The following is a 27,926-nucleotide window of genomic DNA, read 5'->3' as shown; positions in this document are numbered from 1 at the left end:
AGGCTTTAAAATCTCTTCATTGTTCTGTAAAGTGGACTTCTCTGGGCGTTCTCGCCGAGGAAGTCGAGTACCCTCCACGTGCCTGGTCTTCATGTCACACCATTCATGGCAGTTTTTCCGTCTCTTTTGAATCCTTTTATCTTCTGACAACAACAGCAGTGACTACAGAATATCTTTTTGCCATTACTGTCATTATTGTCTGGCTCAGACAACACTGTAGAAACATTTGTCAGACCACACACTGCCAGATTTTTGTTGTCGGGCACAACTTTGAATCATAACTACATGAGCTTGTGTTTGACAGATCCACAGAAATCACTGTGCTATTTTTTCTTCTCAGCTTTGACATTTCTCTGTTTGACCATGAGTCTAGAAGACCCACACAGAAAAAATCTTTTACACTGAGAGTGTGAAAAAACATTTCTTGTTGATTCTTGAAAATACCTTCTCACCTGAAGTCTCCAGGTTCTTTCCAGCAATGGGTGACTTTAAACTCTAACAACAACCACTGCAGGGCTGAATGTCTGCACTCTGGGCTCAGAAACAGGCCCGTTAGCACATCCAGCAGGTGGAAACTGTACAAATGTGCAACCATTTAGGAGAAAGTTCCTCAGTGAGTCCATCTTATCTGTTTTTTGTCTTTACAGTGGAGATCAAACATCCACTCATATCACCAGACACTTGTGTGGAAGCCATGTCTGGAAAGGAGCACAGGACTTGAGTTTCCTCCAGGCTAAAGGATAAGACCAGTCATTTTCTATATTAATAGCATACACCCCCCGTACAGAGATTAAAACCAACAAATTGCCTCTACTCATGGTTAATATTTGTCAGTCTCCAACCTGGTTCAGCATGTTCATCTGTACCATCTGTCGTTCAAAATGATTAAAAACACACCAGTGAAACACGCTTCAGTTGGAATGACTCCAAATTACAATTGTAATAACTGAAAAACTAACGTTAGCATGCTAATGATGCCGACGTATACCCGTTAGCCAGCTACAGTATTTACACTTCTAGTAGGAAGAAAGCCACATCTAAACTTCTAGACAATTTTTACTTGATTTATCCAAATTTCTGCTAAATCGTAGTTAATGCAGGCTTAACATCTCTTTGTGGTTGTTTGTTCTGTATTTTTGTGATTGACATTTGAGCAACATATGTTAATAGTGACTTCAAACAGGAGCCCCTGGGCGTGAACTCGATAGGCCCGCCCAGGAATCCATACATGCTCTCCATGCATTATCCCCTCTATACCCTCTGTGCAATGTCTTGGTGTTCACACTGAGCAGACAGACATCCGGTGTGGGTGCATTGAGCAGAAAGCAGCAGCCTGAGTGTGTTGTCAGCAGCAGCGTGAGCAGAGCCCGACTCTCTGTGGATGCACCACAGCCAGATCAGCTCTCTAAACTGTGGAGACGCCTGATGCCAAACAGATCAATGATGGTTCTTTTCTGGCCAGGCGGACGCTCCTTCTGGAGAACCAAGTCCTCCATCACAACATATTGAGGGCAGCAAACCACCACCCATCACCCTTCTCCCATCCTCCCCCACAGACAGGCAGACAAAGGCTGGCAGAGGAAACATTGCTGCTCATCAGAAAAGACAGGATCTCTGTTATGAAAGAAGTTCAGATGCTGCAACTGTCACCAAAACGTCCCATCACAACCAGTTTATCAAGAAATGAATCATGTTTCTCAAACAGGATCACACAAGTAAATCCAGCACTATCCTGCAGTTTTCCACAAGCGGGGGAATTTGGGTTCATATCAGAGCTAAAGTGGGATTATGGCTGGTTTTAAAGTAAAGTCATCATATCAGCTTCACCTACATTGTTTAGGTTAATGTTCACCAGATTACAGACAAACCTGTTCTGTGTTCCTAAATACGCGTTTGTCCGTCTCCTTCCTCTCTAGACTGGTTTGCATTTTGCCTCCTTGGATCAACAGTCTTATCTTAGATGAATTACCTGGTAGAAAGTTTGTATAGTAACAAATAAATAAGAAAGGTTTGAATGTAAAAGTCTTTTTCAGGATATAAAATAGAAACTAATGGCTGTAACAGTGCACCAACATGTTGCAGCATTCATACAGCACTGTTACCGTGGAGTGTTATAAATAATTCCATTCTTGATGCTTTTGCACTGTTGAAGTTATACTCCATTACAGTAAAGGGAATACAAGAGCAAGTGTAAAGGAAGAAAAGCCTCTTTTCTTTGCCGTGGACACCAGAGGAGGAGAAAAACAGGAAAGGCAGAAATAAAGTGAAATTGCCCTTTAATTAACCACCTGTAGTGCCAGTGAGCTGCTGCTGACGGCGCCGACAGTGTGTTTACCTGCTGATTGCACTGACAGGGGTGAAGTGTGTGTGGTGTTTTCAAGGGGAGAAGAGGAAGGATTTTACAGCATAAAATTATTAAACAAGTGTCATGTCTGCTGTCCTCTATTGCCTGTTTGTCATAACGACCAGCAGCTGCAGCTCCGATAGTTTACCTCCTTTATTTTGCTCCATCACTGCTGACACAATATTATTATCTGGTCACTGTGATGGATTTTCAGCTGCAGCTCAACAAACTCTGACACGGCACTTTATTTTTACTTTGTTGTTATTTGAATCCTTTTTATGAATGTAGCTTATATACCACAAAACTCAGCTGCTAGACCTTCAAGCACATTGCTTATTTAATGTATGTGTACACCACCATAAATGTCAGTTTTAGGGACAAGGTTTGCTTACAAACTACTTTTTGTGAGTAATTTATTTCATTCCCACTATCATTTCTAATTATGCTACAAATTTAATTTAGAGCTCAACTGGCAAAAGATAAGCAGTTATATAAGCTACACATGCAGGTGTTTCTTATTCTGAAACTGAGAAATTACACAAATGCATGAAATTCCTGTTTACATGTGTGTATTTCACAAATGATTTAACATGTGAGCTGTGGTCATTTTGTGTCTCCTTGTAGTCGGTTTGCATTTCTAGGTGGTTGCTTTGTCTCTTTCTAGTCCTTCTGGGACTCTAAGTCATTTGGAAACTCACATGCGTCTCTTTGTTGTTGCTTTTTGCCTCCATATGGTCAAATTGCATCAACTTCACTGACATTTTGCAGTTGTCATCAGTTGAAAGCATCGCTTTTATTCATACCGGGATATTTCTCCACTGTTGTACTTCTACAAAAAGGCTCTGAGGAGTCATTCCACTACTGTTTACAATAAGTCTGATGAGCATTTCTGGTCATAAAATTTTGTGTAATGACCTCGTTTAAAGTGACAAAGAACTGCGTAACTGTTTAAAATACCTCCTGTGTGCGTGTTTACCAGCTAAAACAGTTTGCTACCATACTGGATACACACTGAGCTTAGCTAATAATACACTCACATACTTAGAACACACCAGGCCTTGTTTAGCCATCCAGTCAGCAAACACAGTGACAACACAGATACAGGCCGAGCACACACAGTCAGTATGGAGCAGACAGAGGCTGCGGGTGTGTGTTGACAGATTTATACTGCACCTCATTATATGTGCAGTTGGTTTCTGTGTCACATGGAGCGGCCTGTTGGCTGCTGATCCTCCGTCTCTCTGACTTCTGTTTGGAGACTCTCAGAGAGGTTTTGATGCTAATTCGATGGTGAATCTGTGGTCAGATTATCAGCGTCCATTTTCAGCCAGACAAAAATTAGGTTTTGGCTTCTTTTCATTGTGGAAACACAAACTGGAGCTTCAGTTAGTAAAGACTGACAGAAAAATCTAATAATGTGGCTTTATGGACTATTGGTACAGGCCTATATGTCACTTAGCCTGTAATCCCATGTCTTTAAATGTGATCTGTGTTCTGACCAAACTATAACAAGCACTCAGTGTTTTTCACTTCTCTTCATTCCTGTCAGGTTGAACAAGCCAGGCAAAGGTTTAGTTAAGCTAAGAAACTTTCACTAAGCTGCCGTAGCACAACGCTCGGTTCAGCTTAACTCAGTGAAGTAACTAAAAGACTTTATTTAAATGTTTGCTAACAGATTAGCGTGTCAAACATTTTTGGTTAAATGTTGACTAAGAGCTCAAGTTGGTCACTAACAAATGTTTTCCTCTCAGTTCAGTCAGCTAATAGTTTAGGTTTCAGCCACAGCTATGTTAGTTCATAGCTTTGGTTAGCAATGTCAGAAAATTTTTAAATTAATTTACACCTTTGGTGGGTTTCAGGCCCCTTAGGTTTGGTGTGGCATGACTTTACAGATTATAATATTGCCTTTGTGGGTGTGTATGAAACTTTCAGAAAAGAGAAGAGTTTTAACCACAATGCCAAATTCAGAAATGCTAATAGTTCGTAAAAGCTAATTTAATGAGTTTAATTAACATTTAATAAATCTTTCATACCGCTGATTTCAAGTCTTAATCTCTGAAAATGCCAAACAGGAATTTTACATTGATTTCATTTGATTGTGACAAACAGTTTCCAGTGTACAAACTATAAAACACTGGTATATAAAGAGAAAGCAGTGCTGTGCGGACACAGAACGGCCTCTAATAATATAGCTGTGTCCTGTGAAAAGATGAAGAGCTGCTGTGAGCTGATAAAAAGGAAGTGCTGGCAGCTGATCTGGCCCCGTTGACGCTCCATTGACAGGGAGCAGCGGAGCGCACCGAGACCAGCGGGCTTTTTAAAACAACCAAACCAAAGATCACACCGGGTTTAAGAAAATATTATTATGTCTTGTAATTGGCAGGACTGGACCAGGCGAGGGGGGCTCATCCCAAAGACAAGGATGGAGGGAAGGAAGGAGGCAGGATGGGGGCCAATTGAAACGAAACCACTTTGCACTTTGACAATCGGATTTGGTGAGTTTTCTTAACCCGACAGACCCTCACTGAGCCGCCTGCTTTTACACTCATTAAAACGATTATTTACGAGCCGTCGAGTGTTTTCTTGCTAGTTCACATGAGCCCCCCTCAAACACCATCACCACTACCCTCCCCTCCCAAAACACACAGTCTTCGTTTTCACAGTAAAACTCCCACTTTCTGGTAGTTACATGATATTTCATACTTTTTTGCTGAACTCAACAGTACAACGCAACAAGTAAACAAGATAAGACAAGAAAATGAACAGGGAATGTGCACTAGTCCTTATAAAGGCTGCGTTATGCTGTTGGTGAAGGTTGTAGGGCTATTTACCAGCCGAGAGGAATAGGCCCGTCTGCAGACACGGCTCGGGGCTGAAGAAAGCACCGAACGTAAGTGTTGTAAGTCTATTTATTTAAGTATTCTTAAGTACAAATTTTGAGGTACTTTACTGCAGTAGTTATAATGAATGAGTGAATTAATGGTGTTATCATATGCGAGCATCCCAGTAAATCGATGGCAAAATGGCCGCGTCCTAATATGTCCGAATGATAACCAACCATTGGTACAGAGGGAAGGATTTAAATTTCTAAAAGGAGACGAGTCTTATGTGTAGAACATAATCCGCACATAGAGGAATGAATACACCTTCCGGTGCAGTAGGTGGCGCCATTTAACCTAAGAAGAAGAAGGTCCGAAGTTGTGCTTGCAGCGTTTTCATTCCTGTACTTGGCATTCGACGGGAAAATGTACGTACACATTTCGTTAGGTCAGCGTTTTGTAAATATTTGTATGTCGTGTATTTATTTTAACAAGGTCCCGTGTACAGTTCAAAATGTGTTTTGATAGAGAAAGAAGTAGTTAAAGCTATCAGCCGCGGGTTCTGATAGACTTTAGCTAACCTAGGTGTAGGCTAATGCTAGCTAGCTAAAACGTTAGCGTTAGCTGCATTAAGATTACAAGCTTGTCAACCTGGTATTCTTACATTAACCTACAAGGACGAAAAAAAACCTACAAGGACGAAAAAAAACCTACAAGGACGATGAAATCCGCCGTAACACGTTATCTTAATTAGGTTAATTTGTACACAAAATACGACTTTGCTCATTTTTATTTTTTTGTTAATTGTGTAGAAATTCACATTTACTGCAGTTTGTAACTTAGCCTTGCCATTTTCTAAAACTAACATATTTTCTAATGTTATTATTGAGGCGCATTTGGCGCAAAAGTAAATGTGTGAAACGAACTGGATAAAATTCACAGCGACTTCCTGTTAGCAAGGGCTAATGTTAGCGTCTCTAACCCGCCGTGACACACAGGTAGGCTAAACACTCGGTGTTTGATACCAACACCGTTGCCATTTCTGACACTAATATCGTTCTAGAAACAGTTCCTGACTCGCCAAACATGGAAAACAAAGAAAAACCATAAGAATGTGGCTGAAAAGTTCAAAGGAAATGAGCTAAAATGCCAAACCAGAAACGACCACATGGGACAAATTGAGTAGGTCTGTGTCTGTAGAGACTGGAGGTTCTGGCCTGGTGGCAGGAGACCACAGGGATCAGCCCACATAGGTTTAGCATGGTTGTATGAAAATATTATCAGTAGATGACATTTACTTGTGCCTGTTTTGTGTACTATAAGTCATGTTTATTTAACAAATCCATTTGTTTTCTGTTTAATTCATCACACTTAATTCAAACAGTCTCTTTCTCTAAGACCTAAAACTAGGAATATTTTATCACATATCTGTAAAAATCACTATTTATTCAATGCTATAGTATTTTCTAAATAAACGAGTAATAAAACAAATTCTCTAGAAGATTGTGTGTCTGCCCTGTTCTACTATTTAATCTGACATGTTTTGTGTATTAAGGCCCTATTAAGCAGCCAAGTTTACATTGTCACTAATGAGTTTAGTGAACTGTGGACTTCACATTTTCAGTGCAGACAAAAGCCAGTAACTTGTCATATTACTGCTTATTTTTATTCACTGGCTTATTTGTGTTCTTTTTTTGCATGGTCTCCTCATGTCTGATCTTGGTGTGATGTAGAACAGAATCCAGCTCCTTGGGCACCTCCTGTTTTTTTGGTAAGTGCATTTAAGGAACAAACCCTTGATATCGATCTGTGGTCATTCCTTTCAAACACTGTCTAAGTGACAGATCCATAAATCTTCCACCACTAAAGTTACATGTTCGGATTACTCATTTTTCAGTCTTGATCTGGATTCAGACACCTACGTGATCTCATTTTGACATGATTATGATTCTGCCATGTTTGCATTAGCAGGGACATTGGTTACACCAAACCGAGAGCTCCGTTCACTCGCTAAGCTGCAGAATGTGTTACATCACTTGATGAGCTATACACAGGAATAGAAGACTGATTCAAAACGAATCCAATATGTAGAGACCACGACAGTCAGAGGTATACAGTCTGCAAGCAGCTCCCAACGGTAACCCAACAAACTTGTACAACAGCTTCAATCATCACCACAAAAACAGTATGATGAAGTTTGAATACAAAGTAAAAAACACCTTAAAAAAAAAAATCCAGGGACCAAGGGCAGGTCTTACCATTTCACATTTGGAGGAGGGAAAGCTAATGTGCATAGCTACAGACAGTGGATCGAGTGTTATGAAAGTGGCCTCCCTGAATACTTGGAAGAGGATTCAGTGTTTGGGCCACAGGTGAGCTGTATATACAGTATGTAATGTTGATAAGAGCATTTCATTGGTTGAAAATCGTGGTTCAATTCTACCTGGAAAAAAAAAAAAGAAGATTCATATTTTACCCAGAATTGTGCAGCTTCTAACTTTTAATTGAAGCTGCAGTTTCCTACAGAATTACATTCTGATTATTATAATAATTGGTTGCCACTAGGGTTGAAAAGGGGCAGAAAGTTTTCGGTAAATTTCCAGAAACTTTACTTGGGAATTTTGGAAATATTCCAAGTTGGCAACTTTCAGTGGGAATTTATGGAATTTATTAATTTGAAATTTTGGGCCATTTATACGTTTATAAGTATAATATACAAACATGCTTGGTCATAAGGAGACGTGCATGGAAACTCAGTTTAACAACTGAATTTTTTGACTTGGATTTATCTCTGAGTACAACTTTAATATTCTCTGTCATTGAACAACAAAAAGTATGAATGTTGAATAAAATAAACATAGTCCCTATGATTCCCCCCACCCCAGTGGAAAATTCTATTCAAAAATGTAAAATGAAATATACCCCACCCCCCTAAAATGTCCTATTAAAAATGTAGAATGAAAGCATTTTTTTCAAGCCTCTGGTTTCGGCGTTTTCCTCACAGGCCGTGTCTCTTTTTCCTGGACCTCATCAACATCCTCCATGTCCACTTCCTACCAGGCTACTGTATAAAGACACATTTTGATTTAGTGTTTGCCAGTTAAACTCTAATAGCCTAAATCAAATATATTCACCCTAGTAATAGCATCAGACTTGACTGGATGTGGTCCTTGGGCTCAAATGCAGCAGTGTGGATTCAGTAGTGCTGTGGTGGCCGGATTCTACAAGTTACTTTTACATGTGATTGAGAAATGCACAGGGGAGAAACTCCACTGAATTTGCATTGTCTGATTGTTTTAACCAAGATTATGCTGCAAGATGTGCTTTTTTTTCCTCTCAACTACCTTGAAGTTCCCTGTTTAGGCTGCTCAGCAGTTTTGCAAACTTCCAGTTTATTCCCAAATATTCCTGATAATTCCCATGGAATAGTTTCCAACACTGAAAATTCCTGGAATTTTGCAATCCTAGCTGTTGTGTGTTTATGTGTGTGTGAGAGAAACGGAGCGGGGCACGGAGGGACTGAGCAAACACATGCGCTACAGACGCCACTACACAGAAGTAAGATCTAACCTATTTGAAATCAGTTGGTGTTGATTTGTCGTGGTTCGCCACAGATAAATCGGTGTATGAGAAACAGTGATGTGACCTTCTGACCTCCTTTCCACAAACTGAACATAAAAAAAGTAGCAGGGGCATCATCTGTGCTAATTTCACCATCACACTCCAACGTGCCGGCTGCTGCTCTCATTCTTTTATGTATCGATATCATGAGACTGCTTTCATCTCAATGAGAAATATCGTCTATCCAAAAGGAAATCCAGCACTGCCTGTTTTTAGCTCTGCCTTGGCTCCCACCACATTTCTGTTCTACTTTATCCACCAGCTCGTCTCAGACTGCTGTGTGCTGCTGGAGGCGTGGGTTTTCATGTTACAGCTTCATCATCTGATCAGTTTTAACGAGAAAGTGCGTTTTAAACAGACATGTCAAAAAAATAGTGTACATTCATACTCCTGTTGAAGATGATCTTGATGAATGAGGTCAGAATTCGATTTTCTCCTTTGACAAGATGCACAATAACTTTACACCAGTGACTAAACACAGTGCTCTGTCTTCTTTGTGTAACAGATAGATGCTGAACCCAGTGCACACCATCACTCCCACTTGAGACAACCTCCATGGCACAGTTGGACCGTCGGTTAACCCAGATGATGTGTGTTTTCCAGAAGGTAGGTGTCGTTTCTGGACAGATGCTGGCCCGACATCTCACGAGAGGTGAATATGTGTGTAATTTTGTGTCTAACGGTGATTTTCACTGATTAATCTACAGATGATCCTCTCAATCTATTAGTCTGAAGAGGGTTGGAAAAAGCAGGGCTACCCCAAAGATACTTGTTTATCATGTAGGACACAGATACAAGTCTGTACATTTAAGAGGCTGAAGCCAGCTGACATTTGGCATTTTTGTTTGAAAAACACCTAAAACAAAAGTCAATTCACAAGGGCTTTTTTTTTTTTTGGATCAGTTGAACAGTCGCTGTTACGGCTCTAAAACTCCTTATATGAACCGTGTGTTTCTGAAGAGGCCCATATGAAGTCCTGTTTTGCCTCATAGAAAATAGCCCCAATCATTTTTAAGGTGCAAGAAAATGTCCATTGAGGGAAAAGCAGCACACAAACAAAAGAAGGAAGCTTATGACAGTACAGGTTCAGTTCCCAGGTGGGGAAAGTCAAAGAGCAGACCCTCCCATGAGCCAGCGGGCAGCTCAGTGGGCAGCTGGCTGCCCATGTCCCCGTGGTTCTCAGTATAATTACCTGAGCTTTCACCCTGCATTTTCATACCTTTGACATTTTATGGATCAAGACGCACTTTTCTAACAGTCACTGGTTATGAGGGAAAGCCTTTACTGTATGTATGAACAATGAGTTTTTATGCTACCACATTTCCTGCAGCTTATATTTTTGTGCTTGTTTTTGTATTTTGGACAGTTTTGACCACTGGGATCCTTTTACACGGGCTACAAGCGGCATCACAGCACGGGCCCCTCATTCAGGAGTATATGGTAAGTCTGCAGCTGCATATTCCAGTCACACACACACACACACACAGAGGCTTCTGATATTATAGAATGTTTTAAGATTGTCACTGGCCCTCTAGTTATTAAAAGCCAAGTCCAGACTTTTCCAGTGCAGCAGGATGTTTCAGAAAGGTTAGGTAACGTTTTAGTGTAGTTTATTTTATGTGTGTGTCTTGTAAATGCTGCCTTTTCTGTTTCGTCACCATTGGGACTAATTTCAGTCTCTAAACAATACAGCAGGTAGTGGAGTGCATGTTATTGTGCAGTATTATATTTATCTGGATAATTACTTTTTCTTCGCATGTTATTGTGCAGTATTATATTTATTTATCTGGATAGTTACTTTTTCTTGAACAGAGATGAGGAAAAATGTTAGACCACAGTGATTGAACAGATTTTGGATGCATACAAAAATTGTCAAATCTACTGAGTCTTAGTAAAGATTTCATGTGTGGCTGGAAACGAAGGCACTCCATCTCCACAGTGTTACTAATGGCTGTGTACTTCTCAATCTTTTTAGGTATGCATGAGGATCCTGTGGCTGCTGAAGTTGACATACGCGGCACAGAAATACCACAGGTAACTATTTATTTTTGATCATTCTAATTATAGGTTACATGTGATGCTGCAGCAGCATTTTGTATGGCAGACCGTCCTGGACTCATGTATTCTCCATGCACTGAACCTTGCTGGCTGGACTAAGTGTGGAGGATTACATGTAGTACTATTTATGAATATCTTGTATTTTATGACATGTGTATTCACACCTCTAAAAAAAAAAAATACTGCAAACAGGAAAGTAAGCGTGTTCTACTTTTGGAGCATCTCTGTTTTGAACCATCTGATATTGTGTATATGAAAAAGATTTCATATCTGAGATTCTGCCAGTAATTTAAATAATTTATTTTCATCATATCTTTATTTACAATACTCCACTTAGGCCAAATGTGATAAATTTGGCTTCAGTTACCAAACAGGCTTAACTTGTCCTTTAGATCCTTTCATAGAAAACACCACAGACATGTTCATGTTGTAAGACGTTCATATGTGGTGCCGTTTTATTTGTTGCAGGCATCAAACTCCAGGTTTGTGAGCTGGTCCAAGTGGTTATTTGGCCCATGTAGTACTTCACATCTGCAGGTAGTATGGACATACATCCCCACCAAAAAGCACAGCTCTGAGTGTAACCCCGGCCATGTGTGCGCTTGTTTGAGTCTGCGCTCTCAGATATCTCCACTGGGGTTTGTGAGTCTCAGCACCAAAATGTTTCTGAAAGTGCACAAAAGTTTTGAGGGCTACTCAGTTTGCAAATCAGCATTTGACAGCGCACAGATCTGTACGAGCAGGACCATGAGTGTAACTGATGATTTGAGCGAGCAGCAGGGCTCCTCCTCACACTCAGCCATGATTCTGCTCTTACACATCTGTGCCTGCGCACTCTCAAATGCTGACTTGCGAATTGCACAACACTCAAAATGTGGTTTGTGTGCCTTCAAACTTTTCACACTGACAGACTTTCACACAAACCCCAGTGAAGAAATCTGAGAGAACAGACTTGGAAACAAGTGCACGCATGGCTGAGATTACATACTCAGTCTGTATGCTCTCAAATGCTGAGTTAAACTGAGTACAGCTCAATGTGTTTTGGGGGAGATGCACATGCATAATTTTCTAAGGAAGCCAGGGTAGGACTTCAGACTGCTGCTGACAGAGCTGAGGCAGGCTCCACAAAGACTTCCTGGAACAGGAAGACCATCAACCAGCTGACGTACCCTGGGAAACACCAATACATTTGTTACATAGTTGTATCTATGCTCAACATTCACTGCAAAAAAGTTTTTTCTTTCTATATTGTCTTTATACGTTTTGTAAAGTGTCATGTTCTGAAGCTGTCAACCTGATGTGCAATAGGTAGTGTGTTTTCTCACCGGCCACTTTATTAGGTACAGCTATATGCACTTCAGTGCAACACTTCTGGTTTAACATCTATGTTTATTACTGAGGTCCTAGTTAAAGGTGGTGTTCCTAATATTCTGACCCTCATGTATCTGAGGACAAAAATATAGACACCTCTGAATATGTCATCCAGTACCCCACCACCTTTAACTAGGACCTCAGTAATAAACAGAATTTCAAAATATACACACCACACAAACACAGATGTTAAGACAGAAGTGTTGCATACAACTCTACAGGTGTACCTAATAAAGTGGCTGCTAAGCATGTGTGTGTGTGTGTAAAATAAAGACATTGCACTTACAGTGTCTGCTCGGTCTGGCTATGTGTTCTGCCCTCTGGGCCTCTGAATGGTGGGTCTCCAGTTGTTGTTCGGGGCTGGTCGGTGTTCTCATAACACAGTGCGCCCAGGTACAGTCTGAGTACAGAAAAGAAACAGTTCACCAGCCTCAGCTAAAGAGAGTTTAACAGACAGCCTTGGAATTTTGAATCTGCCATATTTCCTCTAGAAGTGGCTATAGTGACGCTGTAGCTAGCACTAGTTTTGCTTGTCACTGCCTCCGTTGTAGAGATTTGGGGAAACAAGAAGTCATATGTTAAACAGTGTCACCAGGGCAACCGGTTAGTCTCTGAGCTCAGGATGAACATGTCTGTCAGATCATTTCTCTGAGTCAGGAGGAGAACAGATGTCTGGGGTAGCGTTACAGCCAAGTACACAAGTGGACAGCTGGACGACTTAGAGAAGCATGTACAAACAGGTATAACTGGTGACGTCTCAGCTGTCCACTTGGGATCCCATCATCTAAGATGCATTTTAAAACCAAGTCCAAACTGGGCCAGAAACCAGCGTGAGAAATGAACTGTGCTAGCTAACTGAGGACGATCTTTATGGCAGCTTCCTTAAATCTCAACAACGCAGGTAGTGAAATGAGCACTGGCTATAAATAGTCACCACGGTCACTTTAGAGGGAAACAGCAGGTTAAAAGAAGATGTTGTATTTACCTGCACAGCGTTCCAAGAAATAAAAGTAATGGTTTTTGGAGGAGAACAGAGGGTGAGATGGTGAGATGCCTCCAGTGAAGACGTCTGGTGACATGGACTCAGCTTCTCCCCCTCCTTCAGGATTGCCCCATCTGTCAGGACTCCATCCAAATGGAGCTGCTAAAAAATATATATATATATATTATTCAGTGGTAAACATCAGTTACACAAAATTAACAGTAAATAATTGTATTAAAGTAAATGTAAAAATGTAAACAACCAGGGTCCTCCTGTGTGGACGTATGGATTAATAAAAGCTTGTAGATGTAGTTCACAGTGCAACAAGCATCAGTTTACTCCTAAGGCTGCAGACAGATCGTGTATTTAAGGTAGTAACTGCAATGGAGCTGCAGGCCTGGATCCTGTCGCCGACAGACAGACAAACCGCACACACACAAAACTTGGTCACTTTAAAGCCGTTTCACTGTAAAAGTAAATCCCAACTTGACCATGATGTGGCTCGTCTAGTGTATTTTGGTGCCTTCTTGTTCTGATGCCCTAACCAGCAGTTTGCTCACTACTGCCAACTGGTGGTCAGCTCAGTGTCACTGCACCCCAGATTGTTTACTCAAGTAAAAGTAGCAGTACCACAATGAAAATACTCTCAAAATATTACTTAAATAAAAGCATCAAAATATAACCTGAGGTACTAAAAGTACTGATGCAGACCGGCACATTTTTATTAGTGGATTGTAATTATAATTAATTAAATGCATTATCCTGTTTGCTGCAGCTGGTAAAGGTGGAGCTACTTTTAATAACTTTATATACTTACAATTTAAGTACTTTACATACTGCTGGGTAGTACTGAATGTGATGCGATAGTGGCCAGAACATTAGTACTGCATCAATGATATTGGAGAAAAAACATTCTTCTGCATAAATTTCTTGTGTTTCTGCAGATACAGACGCTACAAACAACGTTAGACATAATATAGATATGGCTAAAATGTAAACCTCTTTATTTGACACTGTAGCTGCAGAGACACTGAAAACCACAGGCTCCATGTTCCCTATACGCTGGTTCTGGAGCCGGTTATTACTGCTGCTCTACCCGACTGCCACAACTGTGACCAGATATGATGTAGTTTCAGAGAAAGGGCAGGAGGGATGAAGAGCAATGGAGGGAGAAGAGGAGGGGATACTGCTGGAGTTTGTTTGGACTCCCACTTCGCCCTTAACGGTCGAGGGAGATGTTAGTTAATGCAGCTTTAAATCGAAGCAGTTGTTTTGTTCATAACAGTACAAGCCTTCAGCAGAAACAAATCTGAATCTGTCACAGTCACATACCTCCATACTGTTGTGTCCAAATCTGTTTCCCCATCCAGATGTTTCTCCTAACATTACCCTAACCACACCCACCGAGGACTACGGTTAGGGAACACCCCCATCCAGATGTGTTCCCCATTTAAAAACTCGGTTCCACGTAGCGTCCCCTCGGTGCATGTGGTTTGGGTAACGTTAGGCTTCAGGTTAAGGGAAACAAGTTTCGACAGACCGGACGGAGCCAGGTGACAGAGGCGCTAAGTGCATCCGTGAACAGGGATTTTAACGTCCTCCACGCGGCTGCTCACAAACCGTGACGTCACTGGTGCCAACGCAGCTGGGCGTTAGCAACTCGTTGGTGAAACAATATTCTGTGTACGGCCAACAACAAACACACCTGAGCCGCTTAGCAGAACAAGCCAAGTTACCGCCACCCAACCTTCTGCTCCGATGAAGCTGGCATAGGAAGTTTCACACAAAGTCTCTATTACATTCCGGCTGTTCCTCAATAATAACAGCACAAACACTTGCACCTGCTTCAGCGTGTAACACAAACTAAAGTTAGCCACGTTAGCCGCACAGCATTGCTAGGCTAACGTGGCCTAGCAGCTAATGAGGCCGCAACAGTTCAGGCTACTTCCTTTTAACACAGCAAATAAATGACCTTAAAACATCAGCACTTGAAAAAAAAACGTTAAAATCAACACTTACAGCTTCAGGATATGAAGAAACGTCACGGACGGGTTCAGTCCGTCTTGAGCCTCGGCCTCAGCACCGAGAGGTAACTGTTAGCCCTGGTTAGCCGCTGTCGGTGTTTCCACACACCGTGTCTAAACATATTGTAGTGACCCTTCACTTGGCATGTTATGATGTGGGACCGAGAAGAACCTGCGTGTTCGTTGGTGCAGCCAACGACACAACTGTTTCCGTACTTGGCTCGCACCTGTGCCATGTTAGCATCCTCCTCTCTGTCCAAGGGAAGGAACAACTGCGGACACGAGCGGCGTTTCAACCTGAGCCGGAAGTGGTTATGCGTGACGTCACCTCGTCCACCTACACAGGGGAACAGGTTGTGAGTGGCCCGTTGGACAAAAAGGAAAAAGGATCAGACAGAGTGCACCTGTACTGGACAGCAACGCGAATGTACAACTATGTTCAAACTGTGGATTTTGTGTAGTAGGGGCCCCAGTTATACCTCTGATACCAATAATCATAGATCATAGAGCAAAACGCAGAGTAAATCAGTAGCTTGTAACGAGAAGGGGCGAATCCGGTGAATTTAATGGCCTTTACTTCAGAGAACATCCTAACTGAACATGCATGTGACCCATGCTGTGGCCCTGGCACTCAGATGATGCATGTCTCACCTACAGAGAAATGTTCAGAAACATCTTGCATCCTACAAGGACTTTTTTTATTCAGCCTTAGGAAGAGAAGCAACACAGAAAATCACCAGATTTCGTTAGAGATCAATTTTCCTCATCAAGTAAAACATGCGAGCTTTAAAATGAATTTAATGTTGACCTTTTTTTGTTAACGCATACAGGCCGTCCAAGGAGATGAAATTCTATGTGCTATCAACAAGGACGGCGGAGAGACTAGACATTATGGTGACACTGGCATTTTCAGTGAAGGAGTGATCGTTCCGCACAACACTGGACAATATTTTGTTTAAAGATGTCAGGCCATTCTCGAAAGACTTTGCACTGAGTCATATCACAGAGACTCTTGTTTGGGAGAACAGAGCCAGTGTGTTGTGTTTTGTCTTTGAGCACTAAAATGACAAATGTGTGTGCATTTTAATTTCATAATGTTGTGTTGTTTGCTACAGTGAATTCACTGGTGGTTTATCTTTTATGCCTGGTAACGTTTACAGCTGATGCAAGCTTTTTACATTAATGTGGCAAAATGAAGTCGCAGTTTAAATGTATTTTGTTTGGTTCACATTTCTGAATATTTAATCATCTGAAAGTAAAACTATTACTAGTTACTAATAATGTTTAAGTTAAACTTAATTTTAGTATGTAAGAATGTAATTAATCTGAATGTACAATAAAGTGGATCAGGCCTGTCCATCTCACATCATATATTTAAGTGTATTTGGGCTGAGTTGGAGTCACTGTTCTAAAACACGCTCACGATCATATATCTACACTTGTAAATGTAATAATCTGAAGTTACTTACAGATAAAACATAAATAAGTGAACTCACTTGTTTTGCAGCTGGTTTTCATCTCATTTAGTGATTTTGCTTCTCTGTTCAGTCCTTGTGCTGATTTTGTCTGTGAGGCCGTTTTGATGTCCTTCCATCTCTTTTGCATCTGTGTTGTTGATTAACTTTCAGTCAAGAGATGTTAAGTCACTTTAGGACCCCCAAGCGACTGGGGGCCCTAAACCCTTTGGCCCTGGGCCTGTGCCCAGGAGGCCTGTTCACTAATGTCCTGTTTGTTCTCTAACACCTGCCAGTGATTTTAAGAAATGAGTCTGTTTCTTATGGTACTTATAAAAATAATGTGTTGCTTTAATGATTGTTTCCCTGAACATGTGAATCATTTAAAAGTGAAATATCAAACACATCCAGACATTTTAAACATCACTTCTGCTCCTGTCTTTTCCATAATATCGGCAGTTCATTTTACCTTTTTATCTATTATTTCATTGACAGTTTTTACCCACCTCTGTTTGCTATTTCTTGATGTGGTTTTGTCTCGTGTTCCACTGCTGCTGAAACTATTACAAAAGATAGAGAATACAAGGTGAGACGTCACTGGGAGGAAACAGAGTCTGTTTTAATGTGGTGACAGGAACAAACATGAACATATTCACTGAAGCTTCAGCAAAATGCTCTAAAATGTTCTAATTTTACTTTTCTCTTCTTTTATGTGTCTGTCAATTTGGACTTTCCTATTTCTTTTTGCTGGGCTTTTTCCTCAGGCTGCAGGAAAAATATTTTATAATTTTTGACATAAAAAAATCCAAATTAAAGATATTGTGTCCAGAAAACTCTAAACTGCAGTAATCAGATGTAAATACAAACGAACCGTTGTCTGGACTGGACATTATAATAACATTTTACATTTGTGACAGATTTCAGGGTTTAAATGTCTTTTTCTTTTTGCCGTTATCTTTCAGCCGCCCATGTAAAACATTATAATGAGCTCATTCAGGATGTATTACACGTGACAGCAGCCCAGTGGTTCTCGGCCTGTTTGCAGCCGGACTGACTGTACATTCCTAAACCTGAATCGGAATAACTGTTACTGGTCTCCACATTCAACATGCAACATTCCAGTTAAAGTTTCTGATGCAGAACTGGGCTCTTTCATCCTTCTAATGCTCTGGAGGAGGCGAGTAGTACAACAACATTCACATGCATGGAAACACAGGGATGCATTAAGCTGCTAGTGGGCTCCTTGGGGTGAACATGAACACCCATGACACCCCCAGAAATCTTTGTTAAACTTTTAAAACTAGCAAACAGTTCAGTAAGGAAACGTATAGATTGGGCCTAAAATCAGCCTCCCACATGCTTTCTCAGGCAGGTGAAGCTGAATTTAAATGTACTCACCATGATGTGTGTGAGTCCAGACCCTGGTCCAGCTCATCGCTCTGGGCCGTAGACCTCCACTGTTGTCCACCAGCTATTAACCCCCCCCCCCAAGGTGATTAATAAACATAATTGTCCTTCTTTAACGTATATTATAGTCACTGCCATTCTCTGGGCTGTAGACTGAACCAGGTGCTCTCACCTTGTGTTACTGACAAAGTTCAAATGTTAAGAATAGAAAGTGGTCCAGGAAGCAGCCCGGCCTGGGTCCTGACCTGAACCAGACCTACAGATAGTCAGGTGACCTTTGACCCAGAGAATTTAACCCTCCACACTCAGGCAGCCAACACATAAACCAGTCTTACCGCAGGGAGGATTAGAGACCAGGAACAGGCGGGAAACCAGTCAGAAAAACACCAAATGTTTGAGACACTCGACGTTTCCTCGTCACCATCAGCTGCCGCATGATTCTTGTCGTAGTCAGTCCTATGAAAAGTGACACATTTCTGGCAAATTTCTGCTTCTGAATAACAGCGGCTCCACTGCCAATCTGACTCCGGTTCAGTTTTTGTTCTGGACTGAGTTAACTTCATGATTGTGGCTTTGTTTTCAGTCGCCACAGCCGCAGTCAGTGGATTGTTTTTGGTGGAAATAACTCATTTCACATAAACCCAGTTTCGAACCACTTTAACTGTGTTTGTAAGTTTGTAATATCACACAAACTTTCCTCCATTAAACTTTCCTGAAAAGCCTCAAAGAGTCAGAGGAAGATTAGAAACGTATCCGTCCTGCACGAAGCTGCGTGTTCCAGGATTTATGGAAAAGTGGCAACAAGGTCACAGATGATTACATACAACAATTTTACATCTTTTGAGCAGTTGTCTGAAAGCTTCTCTCTCCCTAGGCCACATTTTTTCAGATACTTGCAAGTTCGTAGCTTCGTTAGAAATAGGTTTCCTCAGTTTCCTACCAGACCCCCTAAAACACCACTAGATGCACTGCTTAAACCAGTACCAGCTTTGGGAGGTATGATCTCATATATTTATGCCCAAATCCACTCTATGCGAATGACTCCCATAAATCCCCTTAGAATACTTTGGGAGGAAGACTTGGGTGAAGAGATCGCTGACAAGGTGTGGGGAAAAAGTGCTTCGAAGGATACATGGGTCATCTCTTTGTGCCAAACATGGATTCACACAGTGTAAAATAGTCCGTCGCACTCATCTTACAAAGGTAAGGCTGTCAAAAAGTTTAAGGATATAGACCCAGTTTGCGATCGATGTAATCAGGCCTTGGCAACGCACGCCCACATGCTGTGGCCGTGCCCTGTCTTAAAGTCTTACTGGGGAGACATCTTTGGAATGTTGTCTAAGATTACTGGACAACAGATCATACCTACTGCCTGTATGGCTTTGTTTGGGGTATCCCCGCCAACATCACTGTTATCCCCCATGCAGGAGTCATTTTGTCTGTTAGCTAGGGGCTTAATTCTTTTACAGTGGAAATCTAAATTACCACCATCACACGTACAGTGGATTAATGAAGTTCTCTACTTCTGTTGTGTCACCCGCGTTCTGCAGAAAAGCGGAAGTGCGCTGATCCGTGTACCGGTTTGGTCACGTGATGTTCCGTATAACCCCTATATGTGGGGAACCTGGATTTCCCTACTTCTCCAGAGTAATGTTCGTGTATGTATACTGCTCCTGGTGAATCATGTCACTAGCCATTATACGGGTGGGGTATTAGGGATGCAGCGTTGGGTTTTTTTAAATTTTTTATAATGTTTGTTGTTTCTTCTGGTTTGCTTCGGGATTGAATTGTAAACATGTTCATGGGATCCTCATGATGCTTTGTTGCACTGTTCTCTAAAAAAAAATTCAATAAAATTGTGTGGGGGAAAAAAGGTCACAGATGATTTTGACCCAACATTTGACAATGTTTAAAAAATAAAAAATAAAAATAAATAAAAATCACAACTGGCTCGTGTTTGAGCGACTGGTCGTTTTGGGAATGAGTAAAGGCAGCACAGGACGTGTTCAGGTCTCCACAATGGAGGCTGTAGAAGAAGACGTGCAGAAACTCTGGAGGAGACGCTGAATAATAACACATCTCTGGGAACCAAACAATTTTCTTAAGACTACTGGTTTTGGTCAACAAACTTTTTTCACCTTAAATTCACATGTGGCCCAGCTGCAGACAGGAGGTTTCAGGAGGGTCACAGCACAAACACGCTGTCCGGTTGTCCCTGAACAGGACGGAGACGTTTCCAACAGAGCCACACCATAAACGCACTCCAGCACCAAACTGAACAGTTAAACAGAAACAAGTTGGTTTTACATGAGAAGTTAGGAACACGGCGTAGTTGTGTTTAGAGACTAAACAACAGGAAGTCCTCAGTGGAAAAACCAGGAGAAATTTGACTGGACTTTGGTTTGCAGCCTGTTGCACACTGACACAGATAAAGTGTGTTAATGAGAAATTGGTTATTTCCACCAAAATGGCCCTTTGCTCAGTACCACACTGACTGAAGGCGCTTTGGTTTTTACTGCGACTGAAAACAAAACCACAACCAGAACCTAAACGCACCGTGTGGTGCCAGAGTCAGTGTTCACAACATTTAGAGGCTGATGATGAAACATCAGCTGCTGCATGTGAATTTAAGAAGAAACTTGTATTCAACAATCATTTAAACTCTCCCAAAATACATAAATAAAAATAAATAATAAAACAAATAACTATCATAAATCCTTGTTTGGTTTTATCTCCTTTCTGCTCATCTTCCTGTTTGAACCTTTGATTTAGTGAAACACTTTTTAAAACCTGACGCGTTGCAGCTGCTTCTCTCTGATTTTTTACTGCTAAATGCTCCTGTGTCAAGTGTTTTTGGCCCCGTCCTGTTACATCCCTGATGCCCCCCACCCCCAGCAGCAGATCCCGTCTGATCCGAGCTCTGGGGCTGTTTGTTGTCGGAGCTGCTCTCAGATCAGGCCGCCCAAACAACAAAGACAGACTTTCAGCAGCAATTTGTTCGTTTCCTAAAAGAGGGCTGCGAGTTAAACGAGTCAGAGTGTAACGCAAGAACCCCCGCCACTCCGCCTCACCCCCCAACAACGGAGCTGCCGGGAACCCAATCTCTGTCAGGCCGATACTATCGGCCCCATGTTAAATGGGGTGACCAGCAGTGAAAAGACAAAGGCAGCAGCAGAAGGACACGGGGGAGGAGGGACGAGGGGCCACATCTCCTCCTTAACTCCAAGACTCTGTGTCCAGGAGACTGTTCGGGAACACTTGGACGTCAGCTGGCGCCAAAACAAATGAGTTTATATCTTCAACAGCATCTGAAACAGGATGCTACTTACTGGTTTTCAGATGAGTCGCCAGTAACTTCCAGTATTAGTGAATTGGTTCTCAACACCAAAGTGGCCGGTGTTTCCCTCTCAGAGCGTCTGACATGTGACTGAAATCCCCCCAGAGTTCAGATGGCTACTGGTTTCCAGAGGCCCTTATCTTTAAGATGACAGTTGCTGATAACTTTCAATTGTTTTTTAATTTTTCAGTTTGGTGACAAAAAATTCAGGCTTTTCAGACATTTGTTCTTCTAGGAACGGGTGAGACTGGGGCTGAGACCGGGGCTGAGACCGGGGCTGAGACCGGGGCTGAGACCGGGGCTGAGACCGGGGCCTGAGAAGCAGCCCTGTCTGAATACTTTGAACTAAAATGGGTTTTAGAGACCAGACCTAAAATTTTAAAGACAGCACTTTATAAACTGGGGTCAAAGTGCCATCTGTTCAGCGTTTCTCCACCTGGGCTAGAAGGCCTCAGGAGCAGCTTGGAAACTGGTCCCAGTACAGGTCAGTTTCTTCTTCTGAACTCGTCAGCGTTTCCTGTCAAGGCCTCCACTAACCCGGGCTGCGGCCGGATCTCCGAAGGCACAGCGGTGCCAAAATATTCAGCTCTGATCCATGACGTGTAATGTGAAGAAGGTGTTTCATGATCCCAACTGATTATTTTAATACAGTACTAACATGTAATAACGTCACAGAATTACTCTTCTGATGTTTCACTTTGCTGCTAAAATATTCACGTCTTCAGTGAGTTTCCTCTGGAATCTACTGACAAACTGTTGGACACTGATTTGAACTGGTCTGAGGGAAACCAGGAGTCTGAGTGGAAAGCAAAACAGACAGTTTTCAAAATAAAAGTCTGATTTTTTTTTTAATCTCCGTTTTCTTCAGATATTTAAATGTTTTGTAATTTAATGCCAAAAACTGTGCCATCATGTGAAGCAGGTGTTAGACCCACAGCCAACGAAGCTGAACTAAGTTCAACACAAACCTGAATCAGTGATGGCGGTGACCATGTGTAGGCCCGTGGACACACAGTGAAACACTGAACCTGGTTTGTTCTCATGTGATGCTGCAGAATTTTAAATCATGTTAAACCGAATTTAAACGCTCTCTGACTCTGACATTTGAAGATGTGGTGCCAAAACCTCCACCCGTTTTCAGAGTAAATCCTTCTGATCCTACAGCTTGGATCCTGGTTTCACACGAAGCTTCTGGAGAGTCGTCCACCACCTGAACATGCAACAGCTTCCTGTGACTCCTGAACCTCGGAGCATCACGGGACACTGCGCGCCTCACAGACCAGCACAAAGACAAAGAGGAGCAGGCAGATGTTGTGCAGCTGTGACCAGAGGTTTACAGGCTGCAGATCAGTGTGCGCGACACAGAGCGGGCGATTATTGATCTGTGGAAAAACACACACGAGTCGGTTTGCGAATTTCTGCCACAATAAAGAACCGCGAGGTTTCCAGCGTCTTCAGGCCGAGAACAGACGTTTCTCTGCGCGTGCACAGGGACCTGCGCATGAGAAGGGAAACATCACATTATTATTATCGCCCTGTGCGTAGTGTGACTGTACGCTACACAAAAACCCACTGACAGGACGTTTACTGACGACCGCCGGACTCGCGGTTACGTCACGCCGCAGACAGTGCGCGACGTTCGGCGCGAGGGCTCCAGCGCCATTGACCCTGGACTCTGTTTGTCCTCCTGTGGCACCTTTAAAATAAAAAAGTGGAAATAAATGTCTGCAGAAACGAACGCGCACGAATGTGTCAGGTTTATTTCAGATGTGATTTGGGCTTTAAGAGATAAACGTTTCTAAATCCTGAACAGAGAAAACGTTTGCGCCTGGAAAGAAAAAAACAGAAACATGATGGAAGATTGACCTCTGACCTCCACACAGACGGTGCAGCCAAAACGCTCAGGAGCTGCTGGAGACAGTTTTGCCAAAACAAAACGCAACATTTCAGGATTTCCCTTAAATACATTCATTTAAATTTAGTTTGAAGTCAAACCGCTCCTGCCTGTTTCCTGCTTGACGTCTTCACGGACAGAAAACGTGCACCTGTACACCTGTGAATTGTAAAGTGCATTAACACAAAAGAACAAAAGGAAACTCTTGGACGATAAAACCCTAAATGTTCATTCAATAGAAAAGCGCGGAATTTTGTCCGATTATCAGGAAACAATCAATTAATTCATGAAGAAATAAGATAAACCTTCGCAGAGAACCAGAGACAGAAGCTCCAGGCTGTGAACATTTATCCAAAACTAGCAGCAGTGACCGTTTCTCTGCTGGATCAGTCCACACCGTCCAAAACACGTTTTACCAAACAACCAAAAATGCGGGTGCGGCCTGGTCGTGGCACCACCGTCCACCCATTGTGCAGCGGAAGGTCCTGAGTTCTTTGGGGTTTCTGCAAACACAAAGAGACGAGCGGCGGACGCGCAGGCCGCAGTGCAGCTTGTCGCAAGGACGCTGCATAAATGTGCGGAAAAACGCATATGTTTGGTGCGATTCTGCGGCAGCACAACAGCAGCAGGCAGAACGCGGAGCCTCTTCGAACAGTGGATTTAACATCCAGAAAACCCGCAGGTCAGAACGACAGCAGCTGCTGCAGCAGCAGAGCAGGAAGCGCGCACACCGAGGCTCACATGGTGCATTCACATCCAACTGTAACGTCTAAGAAAAGATGAAGAATCTGCTGCATGTACTTCATCTGTTAGTTGGTTTGGTTTTTATCGGGGAGTCTGTAGAGAGCACAGACACAGACCGACGATCACATTCACCCTTCAGTTCTTTATTTACTTCAGAGAAAATGACAAACGTGCACACGCGGACACAGCAGTGAACTGAACGAGGCCAGAGGCTCCTAGACTCTGACTTGTGTTGGAGGAAAGGCCAAACATCTGCAGGGTAAAGAAGCGTGTTTGCTGTGAGCACGAGCGGAGAAAAGGTGAAAGACTAAAGTCCAACTGATGCGACACATCATGGGTGTGCACGGTGCTGTAGAATCACAGCACACGAGCGGAGTGAGGCAAAACCACCTGCACCGACACGTCCAGAGAATCACAGGAGCATCTGAAAATCACCGTGGAACCAAACCACACAGTCAGGAAACCTGACGTTTCTTAGGAAAATACATCCAAACGTGACGTTTAAGGAAACGAGCTCAACTTCTCCGCCGCAGTTTAAGGCTGCAAACCGGCCAGTGCGTGAGGAATGAGCGTGTCCACCAACATCTATCAAAGAAATAAATAGTACAAATAAAAGGTAAATACATTCTGAAAACTTAAAAAGCACAGAAAATGATACATTTAAGGACTAAATTTAAATCCAATCAATCAGGACAGACCGAGGCCAAACCCACGTTCACGTGCACAGATTTATCTGAACACAAACGACAAACTAAAATAAATAAATTAAAATTAAATCAAAACGATGAGATTTGGCCTCAACACCGGCTCTGGTTCCCTTCCACGCCGCTGGCGTGACATCAGGAAGCCGCGAAATGAGGCCAAATAGCACAAACCGCAACAACAACATACACACGTCTCTCACGCGCACTGTCAACATGACAACACACACTCCGCGAGCAACAAGAACAAAAATCCGACGTCTCAATAAGAAAGTGTGAGAACCGTGCACGTTCAGGGCTCCAGGTGAGCTGACTGCAGCTTGGAGCTGCGCACAGGAACATTCAGACCCCGCTCACGAAAACGGAGGAAATATGGGGAAACCTCGTCCTGTAAAGATGTGAACCAGTCGGTCTCGGAGGCCGCAGTGCCTCAGATTTCACTGTTCCAAAGGAGAAGTGTCACAAGCTGCAGCACAACAAAGCCTCAGTCCGTCAGGCTTCGGGCCTCAACGCGACCTCTGCTGCATCATTTCACACAGTTTGTCCAGAAAGACGCGCGTAAATCTGTGTGCGTACACAACTAAACTCCCCAAAACACTCGTTGACGAGGTTGATTATTCCACAGCCAGGGCTGAAAACACTCGAAGCAATGTTGCTGTTACGCTGCTGGACGTGGACGCGCCTGTGCTGGAGTGGAGCTGCTGTTTGCGCTGCATTAAAACCGTCACAATATTAAAATTCGTTCTTGGCAGCTGAGCAGCGAAGAACCGCGTTAACAAAAGGCACAGTTTCAGCTGAAGCCCAAGAAAATGTGAAAATGTGAAAATGTGACTTTGAAAGTGTTGGAAGCTTTTAGAAATAAAGCACATTTCATTTAAGTTGTTGTACCTGTTGATAAAACCCGTGGCAACGTGCACGGCAGGAGCAAAGAAGACAAAGGGAGTTTCGTTAGTTATGAATGTAACCTATGATTTTATTTGTATTTTTTATGATTAAAACATTTTTTTCTCTTTTTTCTCTTTTGTAAGCGACAAACACGGGAATAAGAATAAGACCACAATAGTATCACAACCATGAAAAATTGTTTTAGAGACGACAATTAAAGGACAATCATTCCAAGTAGAATTAGATAAGGAGGCTTTTTTTTCTTCTGTCAAACAAACGGGTTTTTACATCGGCCTTTCTTTTCGACAAAAGTAAAACCCCAAATTCAAATTACAAATAGACATTTTCCTCTCTCTTTTGCTAATTATACAAAAAATAATAGTAATAAGAGAAGATGAGTGAACGTCCGTTTTCTCGGCGATCACGTTTACAATCAAAGAAAACACATCACAGGCTTCCACTGCGGAAAACATCCATGAACCAAACGAGATATTTAGGCTGAGGAATGAGTCGGAGAGTCGGAGCTTTGTGTCAGATCAACAGCTCATCTCCAGCTTTAACGTGAGATCCAAACATCGAGCGGATTAAGGCAAACATCCCTCCAGCTGCCCCCACGAACGGTGGCTGAAAAAGCTGAAATCGACACCAAACTCCCTTCAGATTTCCCCTAATTTAAGAAAACAGTCAGCTTCATCCGACCGCGATCAACATCTCGTTTAAATGGACATTTTCTGCAGTGAAGGAGGCATCACTCACCCCTTCATGTATTCACTCACTCATTCACTCACTCCATATTTCCTACTACATCAGGCCTGGCATGTTGTGCAGCTGAACTGACTAAATGTCCTAAAACCGATTCTTTGGTCTACAAGTACAGTAACATGTTGAAATGAATGAATGGAGAAACAGCCTCGGGACTTGAACGGCGGGGGCCGGTGCTGCTTTGCTTTCTGCTTAAAAAACAAAAACATTTCACTAAAACATAAAACAAAATTTTAAAAAAATTGCGTTTAAATTTCCTAAAATAAAATCCTTCTCCACCGCCTCCTCTCTGACCCACATGGTACCTGATAATACTGCAAACATGCGGGCAAAGCCGGCGAGGAGAGACATTGTTGTTCATATTTTGACCTTTTTTAAATCTTCAAATTAGACCAAACTATTTTAAATACACATTCTATAAAAAAGTAAAATCTCCTCCAACAACAACAGAAAGGAAACTCAGCCTACATCATCATTGAAATCTCAGATCACATTGCACGTCGCTGACTGACAGTACTATACAGAGACAAAGCCCGACACTCGGTCACAGACAGTATGTACACAGAAACCAAACCGCTGGAGAAGGTGGAGCAGAAGAAGAGGAAGAAGAAGAAGATAATAATATTAAAAAATACCTGAAAGTTCAGGGCTGCTTTCTGTCTGAGTCTCTGCTGCTGCTTTGTTTCGCACTTTAAGTCTCTCCGCGTTTTTCTATAGTAGCTCGTTTAGAATAATTCTGTCATTTGTACAATGGAAATGTTCAACTTACAGCTCCAGTCACTTCACCATTTTCACTCCTTCAGGGGCGGATGACAGGGTTTGGGGGTGTTAGTGTATAAGCGGGTTGGAGGTCGATCCCTGGTTTTGATGCGTGAAATAGTCAGACAAACCCCCGGAAAGTCCCGAGGAGAAGGCCGGCAGAGAGCCGGACAGAGCCGGCCTCAGAGAGTCACAGGGCAGCGAGGAAGAGGACGGAGCCTGCGGGGAATTGGAGGCCGAAGCCCGCGCGGCCTGCAGGGAGCCGCCGCCGCCGCCGGTCTGCGTGGGCATGGGCGGGGCTGGTCTGCCCGGCCAGCAGGTTGACCGAGCACGGGTTCAGGGAGTAGGTGGCCCCGGAGCAAGGCACGGAGAGGCCGCAGGGCACCGCCGAGGCCGCCAGGGCCGCAGCCGTCAGGTGGTGCGTGGCGTAGGGGAGGTCCCCGCCGACCAGCCGGTCCATGCTCAGCCCGTTGGAGGACGGGAACGACGAGTGGTTGCTGCCCATGTTCTGGGTGAGCATGGTGCTGTAGGACATGGGATGACCCGGGTAGCCTGAGGAGGTGCCATTGTAGCCCAGGGCGCCGCCGGCCCGCGGGTGGTGCAGGGAGAGGAAGGGGGACATGGGCCAGTACAGGGAGCCCGCCCGGTCCATGAAGGTCAAACCCGAGGTCAGCCGCGCGCCCCGCTTGAAGGCCAGCTTGGCCCGGGACGTGGTGGACCGCCGCCGGAGCTTCCCGGTGGTGCCGCCGATGAACACCCCGTCG

The 27,926-nt window shown here is 43.0% G+C and overlaps 1 protein-coding gene and 1 long non-coding RNA gene across 2 annotated transcripts in view; one reads left to right on the top strand and one right to left on the bottom strand.

The window, feature by feature from the left end:
• The first annotated feature begins 5,329 nt into the window (after positions 1-5,329).
• Positions 5,330-11,395, top strand: LOC109966612 (uncharacterized). Its single transcript, XR_002275807.1, has 6 exons — positions 5,330-5,591; positions 6,897-6,934; positions 9,290-9,390; positions 10,151-10,224; positions 10,760-10,818; positions 11,311-11,395. It is a non-coding gene; the product is annotated as an uncharacterized LOC109966612 (long non-coding RNA).
• Positions 11,396-22,318: 10,923 nt separating this feature from the next.
• Positions 22,319-27,926, bottom strand: part of foxg1a (forkhead box G1a) — a 7,440-nt gene continuing 1,832 nt past the window's right edge. The window contains 2 exon segments of the mRNA XM_020611567.1: positions 22,319-27,460; positions 27,462-27,925. Of these exon segments, the coding sequence (XP_020467223.1) occupies positions 27,232-27,460; positions 27,462-27,925 (693 nt within the window). The 3' untranslated portion in view covers positions 22,319-27,231.

Source organism: Monopterus albus, unplaced genomic scaffold (genome assembly GCF_001952655.1).
Source record: "Monopterus albus unplaced genomic scaffold, M_albus_1.0 scaffold115.1, whole genome shotgun sequence".
Lineage (NCBI taxonomy): Eukaryota > Metazoa > Chordata > Actinopteri > Synbranchiformes > Synbranchidae > Monopterus > Monopterus albus.
The sequence above is the reverse complement of the archived record's forward strand: the minus strand, read 5'-3'. Positions and strand labels throughout refer to the sequence as shown.